General features: G+C 36.6%; 1 protein-coding gene across 1 annotated transcript; it reads right to left on the bottom strand.

The window, feature by feature from the left end:
- Positions 1-13,371: 13,371 nt before the first annotated feature.
- On the bottom strand, positions 13,372-17,276 carry LOC107799034 (IAA-amino acid hydrolase ILR1-like 3). The gene is made up of 5 exons (XM_016622100.2): positions 16,709-17,276; positions 14,985-15,110; positions 14,564-14,878; positions 14,317-14,445; positions 13,372-14,038 (listed from the first exon to the last, which is right to left on the bottom strand). The coding sequence occupies exons 1-5, from the start codon at positions 17,060-17,062 to the stop codon at positions 13,658-13,660; spliced, it is 1,305 nt and encodes a 434-aa protein (XP_016477586.1). The 5' UTR covers positions 17,063-17,276; the 3' UTR covers positions 13,372-13,657.
- Positions 17,277-19,715: the final 2,439 nt, after the last annotated feature.

Below are 19,715 nucleotides of genomic sequence, written 5' to 3'. Positions count from 1 at the left end.
TAGAAGTTGAAGATAATTAGAACTCTTCCACCAAGGAAGAGTAAAACATTAGAACTCTAGTTAATCCTTATTGTACTAACTATATAAGTATCAGCTTTGTTCTCCTTTACAGGCGACACACAAACGCTGAAGGTAGACAAGAGTTGGGAGCAAAATAGCAAGACATTTTACAAGCAATTCCTGTGTGTTTCAAGTGTGCGAACCTGAAGCTACATGAACCACATAGAAGAACCAATTCCAAGTGTGTGTCTTTTATTCTAGTTTCATTGTAGCAGGGCTTTTGAGTTGTACCTTTCAGCTTTCTCTAGAAGCATTTGTACTAGGTACTCTGAGTGTATTGTTTACGTTAGAGTTAACTTGAAATTGTCGCAACAGCCTGAGGCTGGTTGCCACAAAGGGTTATAGGTAATCCTTAGGTTTACAAGAGTTTTGTAAACGCTATTTTTGGCTTAGTGATTTAGTGAAGTGTTGGGAAAAATTCTACTGGGTAGTAGTTCGTGGTTTTTTCACCTTTTGAGCTAGGTGTTTTCCACGTAAAAATACTTGTGTTCTTTACTTTCTGCATTTATTATTCCGCAACTATAGTGTAAGGAACACATAGAAGAATCATATCCTTCTATAATCGGTGCATGCAAAAATTGGATACTACACAAATCACCCCCCACTTGTGTGATATTGAAGTATAAAACATCAATTGGTATCAAAGCGGGTTATCCTTGAAGAGGCTAACACCTTAGGAGAAGATCAAGATGAGTGCACCACCTAAAAATTGGGAAGGGCAATCCACTGCTAGGCCACCACTCTTTAATGGCCAGTACTAATCTTGGTGAAAGTCAAGAATGAGAGATCAAATACAAGGAGAAGACTATGAGCTATGAGCCATTGTCATTGATGGTCCACTAGCTACTTTGAAGAAAAATGCTGAAGGAGTAGATGTTCCAAAGACAAGAGCTGATTGTAACGCTGAGGATCTGAAGAAGTGGAAAAAGAATGCCAAAGCCAAGAAATGGCTTGTTTGTGAACTTGGTCCAGATGAGTACAATAGAATCCAAGGTTGTTCCATTGCTAAGCAAATTTGAGACACACTGCAGGAACAACTAATGTGAAGAAATCTAGAGGAACTCTACTGTTCTCTCAGTATGAAAACTTTGCTATGAAGGATGTAGAAACCATTCAGGAGATGTACACAAGGTTCACTACATTGACAAATGAACTAAAATCTCTTGGAAGGATTATCCCTGAAGAAGAAAGAGTTGAGAAGATACTTACTAGGGTCTTGCCAATTACTTGAGAAAGCAAGATTATTGTCATCCAAGAATCAAAGAATATTGCCACTCTCCCTCTAGATGAATTGATTGGGAATCTCACTGCCTATGAACTTAGGAGACAAATCATGAAAAAAGATGTACCTAAGAAGGAAAGGAGTTTAGCACTCAGAATCACTGAAGGTTCTAATATGGAAGATGATGAAATGACAATGATCACCAAAGACTGCAAGAAGTACCTAAGGAGAGGAAAGGGCTCTTCAAGAAGTGGAAGCTACATCAAGGCAAGAGCTTCGGAGAAGCAAACCAATGATGGTTGCTACAAGTGTGGAAAGACTGATCACATGATCCAAAACTGTCCTTTTTGGGAAATTGAATGGAAGAAGGAAAGAGCTGAACGAAGGAACATGAAGAAGGAACAAGTTCATCCCAAGAAAGGCAATAACAAAAGTGTAAGGCCCCGGGAAATTTTACTAAGTAATTTAAGGTTTTGTGGTGCCAAAGTAGGCTAATATATTGTATTTTCGGAGTTTTTGGGTTGAACAGTGCATTGGAGAGTTGAAATTTTCGACCTGGCGAGGCCAGGTGTAAGACCAGGCTAAAGCCTGGCGAGTCCAGGCCTGTAGCACGCTAAGACCAGGCTTTAGCCTAGCGAGGCCAGGTCTGTAGCCCAGTCCGGAACTTCAGACTATCCATTCTTTTATCACTATAACTCGACCCAACTTCATTAAATACACGCAATGGGTCATTTTTTAGCAGAAACCTGATGCTTTAAAGTGAGAAAGTGATCTTCACCAAATCATCCTTTAATTCTTACACAAACCTTTGAAGATTAACAAGGAAAATACACTAGATCTTCATCCTTGAGGTAAGATTCTACACCCTAACCCTTAATTTTGAATTCTAACTAAAAGATGGGAAATTATCAAGAAAGTTCATGGACATGAGAGTTGTTTATTTTACATGCACGTGTTATCAAAGGGTGTAGGAAGATTGTTGAGCTAAAAATAGTAAAGATTAGGTTGTGGGATGAAGGAATCCTCCATAAAAGGACCTTGAAACCTTGATGCACACCTAGTGTTTGATAATATGCTCAAATGAGCTAAAACCATGTTTATCTTCCTAATTATGGTTTACTTTAGTTATGTTTCTAAATAGATTGAAGTTGCTAGAATTTTCGGAACGTCGTAGTAATTTAAGGAAAGCTCAAAACAAGGTATGTTGGCTAAACTTTCTCTCTTGGAATTGAATTCCATGATGTTCCCGTAAGTTCCAAGCATGGTTGACTCAAGATTCCTAACTTCTATATTCTGGGTTATTCCCTATAAACTTGTTTATTCCGAATGAGCCTTATGTCTAAAGATAGATGTTCAAAGTATGGTTTGCGTATAAAATGTTGTGGCTTTGAGTCGTGTTTTAAATAAGAACTAGTATACCAATTGGGTGAGAAACACTCGACATGCATAAGACTCATAATTGCTCATATGTGTACCTAAAGTCTTGATTGGAGATTTCTTATTGTTGATGATCTATAAAGATGGTTGGAAGTGAAATAAGTGAATTGGGGATATAGAGTGTGGCCAACGTGCCAAGAATTTAAGTTATGATTGAGGCTAGTAGTGCAAATGATTTGAGAGGTTGCGATAAAGAATATGAAATGAGCCTCGACTCAATTGTTTAAAAACGATTTCGAAAATAGAATTGCCTAAAAGTTTTTGTACTCAATTCATGCCCATAAGTGGCTTCTTTAACTAATGCTTTGCTTTATAAATATATTCAGTGTGATTCGAGTTCTATGTACTTATGTGTTGAAATTTTACATTGTCATTTCTGAGGAAGAGTATTGCAAGAGTAAATGGTGTATTGATTGTTTATGATTTTTCATGTATGTTTCTATTGTTGGTTGGTATGCCTCATTCTTTGGGACGAAACCATTTGTGTTTAAAGTTGCCATTACAAATGGATTTGAAGTATATGATTTCTGAAATATTCTGTATGTTGGTATTTGATGGTGATCTTTGAAATTGAAAGAGGTAAAAGTGTGAAATATCAAATACGGCCATCGTGCCAGGAATAAAGAATCTTGTGAATGGACCAATGTGTCAAGGAAATATTATCGTTGTGAATGACTGAAAATACTAATGAGAATTTATACAATGTGAAAATGTTGAGGTGAGTACAATTGTATTTATGTTACCTTTATGTGAAAATCAAATCAAAAAAATTGTTTTTGGGAGCATCATTAGCAAAACCGAGTAAGGGTGGGTCATAAGGCCCACACTTGAAACTACACGTGCCGGTATAGGGGTGGATTGTGATTATTCCCCTTATTTGAGATGAAATTGTGATATTATTCCCCTTAATTGGGATGAAACTGGAACCTTTGTGGATTGGAAAAGTCAACCCACACGGCATATGTGGGAAGGCGGCCTAGCTGATCGGGTGGAGATCAGACTCTATGTTGCGCATATGGTGGTACTACTCTTGGTAACAACTTTCTTTCGCATCACCTGTCAAACCACATTGTCCGTGGGGAGATGGCCTAGCCGATCGGGCGTGATCGGACTCCGTGCTAACAAAGACGGTGGAATATCGACGCTAATGATCTCCCAACCAAAAATTGTATATGAAGTTCGTATTTTAAAAATTATTATATTTTAACTGGATATTTGGATATTGTGGATTGTGACTTACTGTTTCTATGTGTTGCCTTTTCTTATATGGCCATTATATTTTGAAAGAGGATTTTTAGCTATACATACTAGTGCTATTCGACAGTACTAACGTCCCTTTTGCCGGGGGCACTGCATCTTTAATGGATGCAGGTGGTTCTACATCAGGCATCATTGATCAGTGATAGCAGTACACTCTTTTCAGCTGATTTGGTGAGCCCTACTTCATTTCGGGGTCATGTATTTGTTTCTCATGTACTGTGTTTTGAGGTATAGCCGGGGCCTTGTTGCCGGCATTTCCATATTACTCTTCTATTGTACTTAGAGGCTCCATAGACAAGTTGTGGGTTGTGGTTGATGTTGGGAATTGAACTAGAAATGTTGGTATTTGAAAATCATATTTTTCGTTATTCTATAAACTTGTAATATTTTGAAAATTATGAATGAAGCTGCTAATGGGAGTGAAAAAGGAAGTTGTTAATAAAATCTTTTCAGTGTTTGATCAATGGAGTACATCTCCTCTTTATTCATGGATGAGTTTGGGTATAATGAAATCTAAAAGGCTTGCTCAGCCGGGTTTACTCGGTTGAGCGCCGGTCGCGCTCCTCGATTTTTGGGGCGTGAAAAAGGATCAACCAAAGCTATGGTTTCTGCTTGGGGAGAAAGCTCAGATGATGATGAGCGAGCATTAATGGCTATTGGAGAATGTGATGAAGAAACTGAGGTAAGTATCTTTCATCTCAAAGACAAGATTAAATTCTTGTCTAAAGAAAGATTTTCTGAATTATTACTAGAGCTGATTGATGAATCTGAGGATGTGAATAATGAAAAAGAACAGTTGTCAAAAGAATGTGTAATTTTGAAAGGTAAGTGCAAAAACATGGAACTTAGGGCTTGTGAAGCTGAAAGTGAAAATACGGTGCTGAAGAACCAAGTTCATGCACCTGATACAACTGTCCTAGAACTTAGATTTGAAAATCTAAAATTAAAATTAGGAACAGGTAAAAGGACAACTGGTCACACACAACTCACTTTAGAAGAAAATGTAAGAAAAATAAAAGATGAGTTGTATAAAAGGGATGAACTGATAAGAGTCTTAAAGGAGGATCTGAACAAGATCAAGCATGAGCTAGACAACTTGTAAATGGAACAGGTCCTCTGATGCACTTTCATGGCTACAAGAACATCATAGTAGCAACAAACGTGGACTTGGCTTTAGGAACTCTGCACCTAAGTGGGATCCCAAAAGCAAGTACCTCACACTCACTGATAATAAAATTTGCACACACTGTGGTAACACTGGTCACTATAAGAGTGATTGTACTGCAAATGAAAAGGTAGATCAAAAGAATAAAAATTTTATTCTAGGGAAAAATAGGCTGCCAAGTTGGGCTAAAATGAATGTGATTTATCCTTTTGCATATACAAAGGGACCCAAACTAGTTTGGGTTCCTAAGACTAACCCCCGATTTCTTTTTGCACGTCGAAGTGAAGGGGAGTAGCCAAATATGGTACATAGATAGTGGCTGCTCAAAGCACATGACAGGAAGCAAGAACCAATTCCTTTTACTTGAGGACCTTAAATGAGGTAATGTCTCCTTTTGAAATGGAAAGAAAGGTGAAATCATTGGGGTTGGAAAAGTAGGTAAGTCTGATTCTCACTCTATTGAGAATGTCTACTTGATAGATGGACTGAAGTACAGTCAAATAAGTGTATTACAATTGTGTGATAGAGGTAACATGGTAGCCTTCACCTCTACAAAATGCTTTGTGATTAATCTTACCACTGACAAGATAGTTTTGCAGGGAAAAAGAGTGAATAACATATATGTGGTGGATCTGTCCACACTTTCAGATAATGAACTCACTTGCTTAAGTGTGTTGGAAAATGATCCCCTCCTTTGGCACAAGAGACTTGGACATGTCAGTCTAAGCCAACGCAACAAATTAGTCTCCAAGGACTTGGTGATAGGGTTGCCTAATATTAAGTTCTAGGAAGATAAAGTTTGTGAGACTTGTGCAAGGGGGAAGCATGTAAGATCTTCTTTTAAAAGCAAGAAAATGGTAAGTACTACCAGAACGATGGAACTGGTCCATATAGATCTATGTGGACCAATGAGAAAATTGAGCAGAGGTGGTAAGAGATATGTTATGGTGGTTGTTGATGATTACTCTAGGTTTACGTAGACACTATTTTTAACATCTAAACATTTGATATGTTCACTTTATTTGTTAGAAAAACTCAGAAATAACTAGGTAATCAACTTGCATCAATTAGGTCTGATCATGGTATTGAATTTGAGAATGCTAAATTTGCTGAATTTTGTGATGAGCATGGCATAGATCATAACTTTTCTGCTCCTAAAACTCCACAATAAAATGGAGTAGTTAAAAGAAAGAATAGGACATTGGAGGAAATGGCTAAGACTATGCTACTTGCTAGTAAAATGCCCCATAGCTTATGAGCAGAAGCTGTGAACACTGCATGCTACATCATAAATAGGTGCATGACTAGAACTCTTGTTGAGAAGACTCCATATGAGTTACTTAAATGGAGAAAGCCAAATATATCCCACCTTAGGGCATTTGGATGCAAGTGCTTTGTGCACAATAATGGAAAAGAATCCCTAGGTAAGTTTGATCCCAGAAGTGATAAGGGAGTATTCTTGGGATATTCTTCACATAGTAAAGCTTACAAGATTTATAACAAAAGAACTATGTATATAGAAGAAAGTGTACACGTTTTTGATGAATAACATTCTTTCTGAGAGACAGGAACATGATGATGAAGCAATTGAGTTGGTAAGAAACTCAAATGAAACCACAGCCCAACCTGAAGCTGCACCAGAGGAAGGAACACGTGATGGAACATATCCTTCCACCCAAGGAAACCCGACAGGGGGAACTGAACAGAGAGTAACCGATCCTCAAACCTCGAGGGAACCTGTCCATGAACCTGTTCCTCAGCAACAAAACATTGAGGGAACATCTAAGGGAAACCAGCTGGCTGTGAAACCTTACAAGTATCAAAGTTCTCATCCCATTGGGAACATAATCACTGATCCAACCTCTGGAATCAAAACCAGATCTTCTTTGAAGAACCTTTGTGCTTTTGATGCTTTTTTATCTCTTATTGAACCTAAAAATGTTACTGAGGCTTTGTAGGGTGCAGACTGGGTGAATGCAATGCAATGCAAGATGAACTCAACCAATTTGAGAGAAGTCAAGTTTGGCATATGGTACCAAGACCCAAGGACATATCAGTAATTGGCACTAAATGGGTCTTCAGAAACAAACTTGACGAAGATGGAACAATTACAAGTAACAAGGTAAGATTGATTGTTCAAGGATATAGTCAAGAGGAGGGCATAGACTATGATGAGACGTTTACTCCAGTTGCAAGATTGGAAGCAATTAGACTCCTTATAGCCTTTGTTGCTTACATGAAATTCACTCTCCATCAGATGGATGTCAAGAGTGCCTTCCTCAATGGCTATCTAAAAGAAGAAGTGTTTGTCAAGCAACCTCCTGGCTTTGAAAGCAAGGAATGTCCCGATCATGTGTACAAGCTTGACAAAACACTTTATGGGCTCAAGCATGCTCCAAGAGTGTGATATTAAAAATTGTCTAAATTCTTGCTTGAGCATGGCTACAAGAGAGCTAAAATTGACAATACTTTGTTCTTGAAAGAAAAAGGTAAAGATCTCTTAGTAGTTCAGATATATGTTGATGATATAATCTTTGGAGCAACTACAGATACGTTAAGTAAAGAATTTGCTAAGCTAATGGGGAGTGAATTTGAAATGAGTATGATGGGTGAGCTTAATTTCTTTTTAGGCTTACAAATTAAACAAAATTCAAATGGAACTATGATCCATCAACAGAAGTATGTGAATGAGTTGCTTAAAAGGTTTTAAATGGAATATTTCAAAGATATTGACACTCCTATAGCAACAACCACAAAATTGGATATTGATGAACCTGATTCATTTGTTGATCAGAAGATGTATAGGGGAATGATTGGCTGTTTGTTATATCTCACTGCTAGTAGACCTGACATTATTTTCAGTGTAGGCATTTGTGCTAGATTTCAGGTAAATCCAAAGGAGTCTCACTTGACTGTTATCAAGAGGATCTTGAGATACCTAAAAGGCACCACTGATCACTGCATATGGTATCCAAAAGGCAGTAATTTCAACTTAGTGGGATATGTTGATGCTGATTATGCAGGTTTCTTGTGGATATCAGGTATGACACACTTTCTTGGCCCATGTCATGTGTCTTGGGCCACCAAAAAGCAAAATTCTGTGGCCCTGTCTACTGTTGAAGCTGAGTATGTGGCTGTTGCCTTATGTTGTGCTCAATTGTTGTGGATCAAACATCAATTAATGGACTTTAGAATTAATGTAGGTTGTATCCCCATCTTTTGTGATAACATCAGTGCAATTAGTATGACCAAGAACCTGGTTCATCACAAAAGAACTAAGCACATAGATGTTAGGCATCGCATTTTGAGGGACAACTATGAAAAAGGTTTTATTACTGTGGAATTATATGCTACTGACAAGCAAATAGCTGCCATCTTCACAAAAGCTCTAACTAGAGATCACTTTGAAAGGAACAAGTTAAATTAGGGATGACTGAGATCACCTAAAAGGAACCGGTTCTAACTCAAGAAATTGTTAGATAATTTGTGAATTTTGTAAATAATTATATTAGATTTTGCTCAGGCTCATACTTTCATTAGTATACTCTTGTGCCATGTGCTAAAATATCTCATTAATCTCTAATGATATTATCCTTATTTTCTTGAAAAATTCAGACTTACACAAGAGAATTCTCAGTGATGAACCTGGTTAAGATGACATGATATGTACTCTCCACTCTGCATATTTTGAAATAATTGTATTTGGATCATGATAAAAAAGAGAGTCACATTTAATACCAATCTCCCTCAAGTTTATCCATTACAAACAAACCAGTTTCATAAAAAAAAAGGAGTCATACGCGCCATAATTGCCTAGATTCTAGGGAAGAGTCCAACGTCAATTCAAACTGATTTTCCCAGTTTGATTAGACTTCTGAACTTCAAAAAGCAACTGTTACCCACTCCAATTCTCCCTCTTTAAATTCAATAGCCTTTAACCACTTCTTCACTTCTAATCTTTCAAGCCACCAAAATTTCTCTCTATCTTCTCTCATCTCTTCTACTCATACATCTCTTATCCACACATCAATAGCAAACTCGTCTGAAAACCCTTCTTCACCACCCAAAGAATCATCACCCACACCTACCTCCAAAAAAGGGCGATTCAAAATGCTTGCTCGTAAGACAGTGGATGGTAGTGAACTATCCAAGAAATTGGATGAGAAATTGAAGGCCAGTCAAGCAGAGGAACCCCAAAAGTTAGAAGAATTTTTCAAATCTGCAGCTGAGCGGGAAGAACTTGTTTCGTCTGAAACAGAATAGGTAATCTCTGGTCTAAATATTGCTTCTGAGGTCATTTCTGATGTCGCTAAAAATCTGGAGAATAAATTTGTTCTAGTTGCTACTATTGCTGGGGTAGAGACTACTGAGTCTGGTCAAACTGGTGGTAAAAATAAAAAGAAAAAAAGAAAAGGAGAGTGAGGGTGTTCAAGGAGATGTAAGAGAAAATGGAAAAGAAGGAGCAATTGAATCTTCACCTACTCCTGTTAGGTTGACTGAGGAAACATGGGCGATGGTATTATGCAGTGAATAAGCTGTTGAGGAGGAAGAAAATTGGAGAGAAGAAAGAGTTAGTGGATCTGGGGATGCAAATGCAGTTGAGGGGCTGGTTAGGTTGAGGAAGAGGTTCCAAAAACCTGTTCCATCTGTGAAGGAATCCCTCGAAGATCTACTAAAAAGGGTGTCTGATAGCTACAATCCAAAAAAAAAAGAAAAGTCCAGGTGTCAAAGTCCCTGGAACTGCTAGGGCACACAAGAAGAGAAAGGCTGCCTCTTCTATCCCTGTAGAGACTCCTCCTACAAGAGGAAGAGCTACAAGGAGTCAGAGGAAGCAGAGTGAGGCTGAACTTGAAAGGGCCTTAGAATAGAGTCAAAGAAAATCTGCTGCAAAAGGAAAGAAAAAAGTAAGTGAAACAGTTGAGGCAATTGAGATTGAGGAGATGGACCTAGTCCTTCACGATGAAGACGAGGCAAAGGAGGTGGAGGCTGTTACTCCAAAAGCAAAGAAAAGAAAGATTTCCAAAAGGAAGTCCCCTTCAAAGACTGTTGATACATAATCTTCTGCCTTGGCAAAAAGAATTAGGTCTGCCAGGAAATCTAGAAAGTACAAGTAGTGGAAGAAGAAGAAAGTGAGCAAGAAGAGGAAAATGAAGAAGTCCCCTTCAAAGACTGTTGATACATAACCTTATGCCTTGACAAAAAGAATTAGGTCTGCTAGGAAATCTAGAAAGTGCAAGTAGTGGAAGAAGAAGAAAGTGAGCAAGAAGAGGAAAATGATGAAGAACATGACAAAATGGTGAAGTTTGGGAAGAGAACAATCTTGAAGGGTAGACTCCTCAGGGACTTGGAGGATGAATGAATGGTGATGCTGCTGGAGAAGCTAGAACTTCAAGAATGGAAGGACATGGTCCTTCAGATGGAAGAAAGACTAGCCCGAGCAGAAATTATAGAGTTTATGGCTAACTGTGAGATCAAGAATGGAAGGGTAAACAATGTAGTGAAAGGGGTGACTATGAGCTTTGATGCCAAAGAAGTGGGAGAAATTTTAGGGGTACCTGCTGAGGGTACAATGATTACAAGAAGCTGAAATGGCCAAGCCTAGAAAAGCTACCTACCTCCTTTGCCATTACAAGAAAATTTGCTGACAATGACTTAGAGTTACAGCCCAAGACTGTATACAAAAGTGAGATGAAACATACCCACAAACTGTTATTTGAATTTGTCAACAAGGTTGTTCTGCCCAGGTAGGAGATAAGGCACATTGCAACCTTTATGGACCTGGTCCCTATGGAGTGCCTCGATAGTGGGAGGCAAAGCAATTGGCCGGGGTTTATCATCCAGCTCCTTGACAGGGTACTTATTGGCACCAAATATTATGCCATACCCTATGGGTTTATTCTCACTGTTGTGCTTACTCACTTCAAGGTTCCCCTCAAGAAATAGGATGTTAGCATAACCAAAGATCACTTTATGGCCAACACGTTGACTGCCTGTGACTATGAAGTCCATGTTGCTCCCAAAGAACCTGGTTCATCCAAGAAAGTGTTTGTGAACAGCAAAGTGAGAGCCTTGGAGGAGGAGAGTGGGGCTAAGGCTACTGAGATTGAGAGGCTGAATAAGAGGCTGGCTGAAATAGAAACTGAGAGGGATGCTCTCAGGACTGAGCTTGCAAAGGAAAAGGAGAAGAATGAAGGCATTCTTCATGACATGTTGAAACTGCTTCAGGCCAGAAACCAAGAACCTGATCCTTCCCAACCTTAAACCATTCATAGCCTAGTTTGAAAACCAATGACCCGAATGAGATTTGTTTTTGTCTTTTTGCTTATGGTGCAGTACTTTTATTCCCTTCTATGCTTTGTGGATGACTCTTACCAATGATAATCACTACTTTTGCTCTAATTGTTTGTTGATATTTCTTAGATGGCTATTATCCTTAGATTGATAAGAGAAACTTGAATCCATGATTGCATTCGAAGTAGCCTCAGTAGCCATGAGTAAGATCTGCTAAAATCTGGTTATATAACTTAATTATGCAACTTTTCGATGATGCCAAAAGGGGGAAGATATGTTGTGCTTTTTCTTTGGACTGAGATGTTTATAACCTAATGAACCTGGTCCGTGATGATTTGTGACTTTAAAATGGAAAGTGTTCTAACATTGTGTTGATGTTGAGCTGAGTTGAAACATGTTTCATCCTTATGAAAAGAACAGAGTTTGTCATCGTCAAAAAGGGAAAATTTGTTGGCCTAAATAAGTTTGTTTTGATGATTGATAAAGAAACACATGCATGAACCAGGTCCATACACAGTATAAACATGGCACAGGCAGATTCAAGCACAAGGCATGCGCGTGAAGGGGATAAGCACAAGCAGTTATATCTTATATCTCCTGAATGAAAATGTTGCATAATTGATAAGGAGCAGGACTCCTTATTTGAAGAGAACTCTATCCTAAATAAGGGAGGAGTTAAAAGTCGAAGATAACTAGAACTCTTCTACCAAGGAAGAGTAAAGCATTAGAACTCTAGTTAATCCTTATTCTACTAACTCTATAAGTATCAGTTTTGTTCTCTTTTACAGGCAACGCACAAGCGCTGAAGGCAAACAAGAGTTGAGAGCAAAATAACAAGGCATTTTGCAAGCAATTCCTGTGTGTTTCAAGTGTGCGAATCTAAAGCTACATGAACCAGATAGAAGAATCAGTTCCAAGTGTCTGTCTTTTATTCTAGTTTCATTGTAGTAAGACTTTTGAGTTGTACATTTCAGCTTTCTCTAGAAGCATTTGTACTAGGTACTCTGAGTGTATTGTTCAAGTTAGAGTTAACTTGAAATTGTCACAACAGCCTGAGGCTGGTTGCCACAAAAGGTTAGAGGTAATCCTTAGATTTACAAGAGTTTTGTAAACGCTATTTTTGGCTCAGTGATTTAGTGATGTGTTGGAAAAAATCCTATTGGGTAGTAGGTCGTGATTTTTTCACTTTTTGAGCCACGTGTTTAGACAAGAGTGGGTTGCTCTAGTGGCGAATACCCTCCACTTCCAAGAGATTGTGAGTTCGTGTCACCCCAACAGCAAGGTGGGGAGTTCTTGGAGGGAGGGAGCGAAGGGTCTATCGGAAACAACCTCTCTACCCCCAGGGTAGGGGTAAGGTCTGCGTACACACTACCCTCCCCAGACCCCACTAGTGAGATTATACTGGGTTGTTGTTGTTGTTGTTGTTGTTGTTGTTGTTGTTTGTTGTTGTTTTCCACGTAAAAATACTTGTGTTCTTTACTTTCTGCATTTATTATTCCGCAAATGTAGTGTAAGGAACGCATAGAAGAACTAGGTCCTTCTATAATTTGTGCACGCGAAAATTGGAAACCACACAAATCACCCCCCTTGTGTGGTATTGAAGTATAAGGCATCATTGACAGTTTACAAAAGAAAATAAAAGAAAAAGAAAGAACAACATATTCTTCAACATACATGTTTTTTTTTTGTTTCCCATCCGGTGTCCGGTACCCTCATTGGGGCCCGACTAAATCTGGATTCGTGCCGGGAAGTCCCATATTGGGGGGGGAGGGGGTAAAGCGCTCCCTAACAAATGTGACTCCATACCCAGGGACTCGAACCCGCTACCTCTGATTAAGGATGAAGGAGTACTTACCACTCTACCACAACCCTTGTTGGTAACATACATGTTCAATTATGGTAAACTATAGTAAGATTTAGCAACTATCAGATTGCATTTTGTAATAAAAAAATTTATTTACCAAAAAATAAAAAGATTTAGCAACTGTGTGCAATGAGTTATTCAAATATATTCATAAACAGAAAGAAAATAAGAAATCCTGGAGACCCTAAAAGAAGGGGGGGGGGCAGCAGTACAATTTTACCATCTGAAACTATGTCCAATCCATGAATTACCTAACCTTTTGGTAACATAAATAGGTAAGACAAGATACCAGGCGTGTAGGCTTTTTCACTAACAAATTTTTCATTTACAAACGAGATGATTCTTCAACTCCAACATGTTATTCTACTGTCTGAACATGTGTATCAAAGTAAGATATGGCAACAGCAGCATGGAGAGCTGCTCCTATTGGAAGAACATCTTCATCAATAGTGAAGTAGGGGGAGTGCAAACCTTTAACAGCAGACGTGGCCGTTTTGTTTAGTGCCCCAATGTTAAAAAATGCAGCTGACATCTTCTGGGAAAAGAAGCTGAAGTCCTCTGCACCCATTGTAATTGGAGCATAGTGCACGTTTTGCTCACCAAGCAAGACTTCTCCAACTTTTTTAGCATGCTCATAGGTCGCAGGATCATTTAGAGTTGGTGGATACGGCCTCATTAATTCCTCGGAAAAATCAATAGTGGCAGAACATCGATGTACACCTGCTTGTGTCTCAATGACCTACAAGTAGTAAGTATTTTCAGCGTTACTCATCCAAACCAATGCTTAGTTTTTAGCAAAGAAGATATGATTATAAAACTGACTTGTTATGAGCAATGCTGAAGATTTCTGAAATATTAAAGCAAATGTTGTTGCAAAATGATCTATTTAACTTCTGCGTCCTGATATTTCAGAAGTTATCAAAGCTACAGTTGATAAAAAGCTCAAGAAAGATTCAATAATCATCCAAAACTTGAGGGCAATAAATGATTTAGTACCGGCGAACCTCTAGTGCATACCTCTATGATCCTTTGCTTAAGATAGGAATAATCCTCAAATGTCATGAATCGGAATGTTCCACCAAACTTTACACTTGCAGGGATTACATTTCCAGCTTGACCACCATCTACAAATGCAACAGAGACAACCTGCATGTAGTTGCACATAAGCAGAAACAAAATTTAGATCCTGCTGCATGGAATTCAGGATTCTGAAGGAATAAGTAAACTCATTATATTAACTGTTTGAAATCAGAGCGACAAATACCCTAGACTCTAGAGGATCAGTTTCTCGAGAAACAAGTTGCTGGAGTGCAAGAACTGCCATAGAAACAGCAAGAATTGGATCCCTAGTTGTATGTGGCATTGCTGCATGTCCGCCTTTCCCTTGCATTATTGCTGTAAACCTTCCTGCACCAGCCATAATTGGACCAGGTCTCGAACCAATAGTACCAGTGGGCATATATGGCCAGACATGCATGCCAAATATTGCTTGAACCCCATTTAATGCTCCTTCTTCTAACATATAGGAGGCACCAGCATAGCCTTCTTCCCCAGGTTGGAATACAAGCTTAACCGTGCCCTTCAGCTCAGATGTAAAATTATCCAAATAAATTTTTATTTGAATTAGACCATGACAGAACATGGTAGTTTACGTCAAAAGTCAAAACAATAATGATTCTACCTACCTTCAGTTTGTCCGTTCTATTTTGAAGCAATCTAGCTGCTCCAAGCAGCATGGTAACATGAGCATCATGGCCACATGCATGCATTTTGCCATCGATCTTGCTTTTGTACTCCCAATCTACCAATTCCTTCAAAGTAACACTTTCATTCATTGCAGAAGAATTCTTTCTACTAGCAGAAACAATTTGACAAGGAACAGACAGCAAAGTAACTGATAGAAATGAGAGTGCTCCTAATGATATTTGTTTTTCCTTCTCCAAGTAAAGGTGAAGGTGGGGGTCACAACTCACATGTGAGGACTTGAGAACTACTGATGTTTTGAGTAATAGTCACGAAACTAGAACAACTATTGTCAGATGCATATTTTATACTCACGAATTTGAACTTCTTATCAACTCACCATCTGCATTATCCCTGCTTACTAGTTTCTTAAAAGCGTCACTGACTTATCTGTAACTTAACATGGCATGGAAATCTCGTTATCTATCCGAGCACATAAGTATGAAAAAACAGATACATGGCACTTTTGGGGCAGAATCTTCATAAAGAAACTTAAGGCATCTATAATTACCTTAAGTTGCCTAAAAATGGCAGTTTAACAAATAAACTAGAAGATTTATGATGTCAACATGTTATATTAGCATCAAAAGAGGCGTTGAGTACAACAAAGCCATTAGAAGTTATAATGCATGGACTCGCTACATACGGATTCCAGAATTAAAGCAAAATAAATGATGTGCAAACAAGTAACAAGCAGTGAACTAACTAAGCAATAAATTATCAATTCTGTCATGTAATAGTAATTTCAAATCAGAGTGGCTTAAAATCTGTCACCTGGTACCAAAGTAGACTGATTTCCACTTCTCTAATCAGTATATAAATTGCACTCCAAAGGGTTCAGTTGAAACATTACCTGTTCTATTAAGCACACTGGCACAGTATGACCCAACTCTATCTCAGATAGCAAGTGAAACAAGTGACTAGCCAACAAACCATAAGCATGTTTAGGCTCAAGAAAACTTAAATTTATCATTCCAAAAGCCGTTCCTTTTCATGACATACTATATTCATCTCACTAAATTATTCAAAGTTCATGTTATAGGCCAATCGTTTTCATCATTTCTTGAGTTGAGGGTCTATCGGAACAGCCTTTCTACCTTCACAAGTTAGGGATAAGTTCTGCGTACACACTACCCTCTCCAGACCCCACTTTGTGGGATTACACTAAGTTGCTTCTTGTTGTTGTTCATGTTGAAGGCCAAATTGAAAAAGAAAAAATAGATCCTTATTGCACAAATAAAATACTAAATAACTAAGCTTTTGTTATGAAAAAAAAGAAGGAAAACTCAGTACACTATGTATGAAACAAATAGGAAATAAGAAAGCAACAAATGCTATAGTCGTCCCATTTATTTGACAGTCTCTCCTTTTAGTATGTCTCCAAACAACTACACATTTCTATATTTAGAAACAATTCCACTTTAAATTTCCTATTTATAACAGAAATGTATATGACTTATTTTAAACCACAAAATTAAAAAAATCTTTGTTGTCTTTCTTCAACAAGGACACAATCAAACGCCATTACATAAATTGAGTACATAAATACGATACAATAACCAAAGTTTGGAAGGGCAATTGCCACAAGAAAAACTCTTCCTCCAAAAGAGCAAAATTTAAAAAGGAATAAATAAATAAAGTAGGAAGATGGAGTATGAAGAGAGACCTGAATAGGGAGAGCATCCATGTCAGCTCTCAAACCGAACCAAGGTTGACCACCTGACCCAATGGTTCCAACCAAACCAGTTTTAGCGACTGGTGACAAGTACTTGATCCCGAGTGAGTCCAGCTCATCTCGGATGAGTTGACTCGTTCGGTGTTCTTGAAATGCCAATTCTGGGTACTCATGGATTCTCCTCCTTACCCTTTTCAACCAATCATAGAACTCCGGCTGCCTCGCCGATTCAAGAAGCTCTCGAGTTAGGGATTCAGTATCTACAGCCCATGAATTGTAAGGAGAAATCGTTGATACCAATGCCAATATGCAGAAGAAGAAGTAGTCTGTGCGAAAAGAACCCATCCCTCGAAACCACAAGTCCTTTGAGTTCGCCGCTCCTAATAGTAGAAATTTTAAGTCTTGTATAGCATCAGAGACAAAATTTATGCGAGACCCAACTCGTAATATGACAAAAGTGGAAAATGGTGGGTGGAGAAGAGTGTTTTATAGTTTTCGCTAGTTATAGTCTATTTATGCTGCGTGTTGCAATTTTATCAGTTGTAATTTCTAGTTTCAATTTCGACTATGTTTGGCTAATCTGTCAAAAACCATTTATTTTGAAAAGTACAAACAAATACTTTTTGTAAAATTGGTAAACAAATTGTGTTTGGCTAATCTTTCTAAAAAATATTTTTAAGTGTCAAATTACCAAAAAAGATAATATCGAGGTCTTATAATTATTTTAAAGAGAAAAATAAATTTAAATATTTATCGTAAGAGACTTTAATTTTTTATTTTATTTAATTAAAATATAAACATAAAGTAAACATATGTATTAAAGATTTTAATTAATATAACATATATAGTTATACCAAAGCCTATAATATTATCTTGTATAATTACTTATTGTCATCACTCAGTATGAATTAGAAGTCTATTCCACAAATTACTACATATTTGATAATCTACCATGAAATAATAAACAAAGTCACTCACCCATGATAATATTTCTCAATAATTTCATCTCTAATTCTATCACACCATGTCTCCTTATTAGTAGAAGACTTGCCTTGCATTTTTAAAGGAATACCAGAAGGCTCGTCTCCTTCTTCAATCTCTGCAGTAATGTCTTCATTAGCATAATAGTTGAATTCATTATCGGTAGAAGAATATCGTCGGATGAAATTATGTATGGCCATGGTAATTATAACAAGATGATTCTGAGTGTCAAACTTGAAAGATGACATTGAGCGTAAAATAGAAATAATTGTAAATATATAAAAAAGTCATTATTTTTGTAAATAAAATAGTTAAGTATGTTTAAATTCAAAATCAAAATGAGTAACTAATTATTAACAACACATAATGCATAATTTAATTTTTTTAAAAATTTAAATTCAAAAAAAAACTAATTATTACCTACCCTAACTAACTTTGTCATAAATTGCCAAGTGAATTATTGTAAGACTCTCACTTGGCTTAATTTGGAGGCTTTTTTTCTTCTTTTAATAATATATAGATATAGATTATGCGATGCAATTGTAAATAAATTACCTATTTGTAGGTGATTTTCACAAATTAGATTTATTAACTATTTTAAATATTTAAAAATTAATAACCTATAACATAAGAAATTATATTTGTAAGAAGAGAATTGATAATCCAAGAAGGACGCATATAATTTGCTTTAGTGTGAAAAAAGAAGAAGACTATTTTGAAAGTTACAAGACATTACACAAAGAAAAAATCAAAAACAACAAAAGTCAAAAAAGAATTTAGAAAATTACAATATATTCATATATATGATATCTCTAATTTTAAAAGAATGGTAGAAACTAGATACAAAAAAGAAAAGATGAAGCTTAAATTAGTAAGGGATACTTTAAAAAATATAAATTTATAGTGAGGATAGTTTTGTCTTGAATAAATTAATTTTCTACTTCTTGGGAGAAGCTAGAATTTTCTGCTTCTTCTCAAAAGCAGAAAAACTGCTTCTGCTGCTAGCCAAAAGTACTTTTCCGTCTTGGCCAAATAGCTTATATTTTTTAAAAAGTTTTTTTTTTTAGAGAAAAAGTACTTTTGACCTCCCACAAGCTTGGCCAAACGGGCTCTAATTCAAAGGTGTCAAAAATTACTTACTTAAATTTTTTTTTTATTCAAAAGTGTTTTTCAAAAAAGTGCTTTTGGAGATTATGAGTTTGTGTTTGGTTAATTCCTTTAAGAAGTACTTTTAGCGATATTTGATAAACAAATTGTGTTTGGCCAATCTTCAAAAAGTACTTTTGAATGTCAAATTACAATAAAAGACAATAAAGATTTAGTTTACAATTAGTATTATTTTAAAAAGAGAAATTTTAAATATTTATTATAAAAGAATACATTAATTGTTTTATTTAATTAAACTATAAAATATAAAGTAATATATGTCAAAAAAATTAATCAATATATAATATGAGTATATAAAAGCAATAATATTGATAGGAATATATGTGCTTGCAAGTTACATGTATGAAAAACACTATCAATACTTAAGAAAATAATATACTAGGTAGTATATATTATGTCAACTATATTATATGCATGCACGAAAATATATATGAATAAAAATACTGTAAAAATAAAAAAGTGAAGAAAGGGATAATAGATATTAAAAAATAAGTAAATGTTAAATTAATAAGGGATAATTTATGTAATATAATTTTATGGTAAAGATATTTTTGTCTTGAAAAAATTAATTTTTTGCTTCTGCTTCTACTTTTTGGAAGAAGTTAGAATTTGTAACTTTATCACGACCCAAAAATCCACCTAGCCGCGATGACACCTAACCCCAGTGCTAGGTAAGCCAAACATAGAAAGATGTAACTCAAATGAAAACTCAATAACGACAAGAATGAAAATAGCTAAATTCTATACAACTTTCCAAAGACTAATAGTACAATTCATGAACAACTATGATTTAGGTTTACAAATTGATATGAAGAGTAAATACAATATTTGTTTGAATTTTACATAAACA

This window comes from Nicotiana tabacum, chromosome 9, assembly GCF_000715075.1.
Source record: "Nicotiana tabacum cultivar K326 chromosome 9, ASM71507v2, whole genome shotgun sequence".
Lineage (NCBI taxonomy): Eukaryota > Viridiplantae > Streptophyta > Magnoliopsida > Solanales > Solanaceae > Nicotiana > Nicotiana tabacum.
Note: the sequence above shows the minus strand (reverse complement) of the source record. Positions and strands in the feature narration are given on the sequence as shown.

Coding starts and splice junctions, on each gene's coding strand:
- LOC107799034 (XM_016622100.2), bottom strand. CDS start 17,062: ATGGGTTCTTTTCGCACAGACTACTTCTTCTTCTGCATATTGGCATTG. Junction 14,446..14,563: donor CTGATCCTCTAGAGTCTAGG/GTATTTGTCGCT, acceptor AACTACATGCAG/GTTGTCTCTGTTGCATTTGT. Junction 14,039..14,316: donor TTAAGCAAAGGATCATAGAG/GTATGCACTAGA, acceptor TACTACTTGTAG/GTCATTGAGACACAAGCAGG.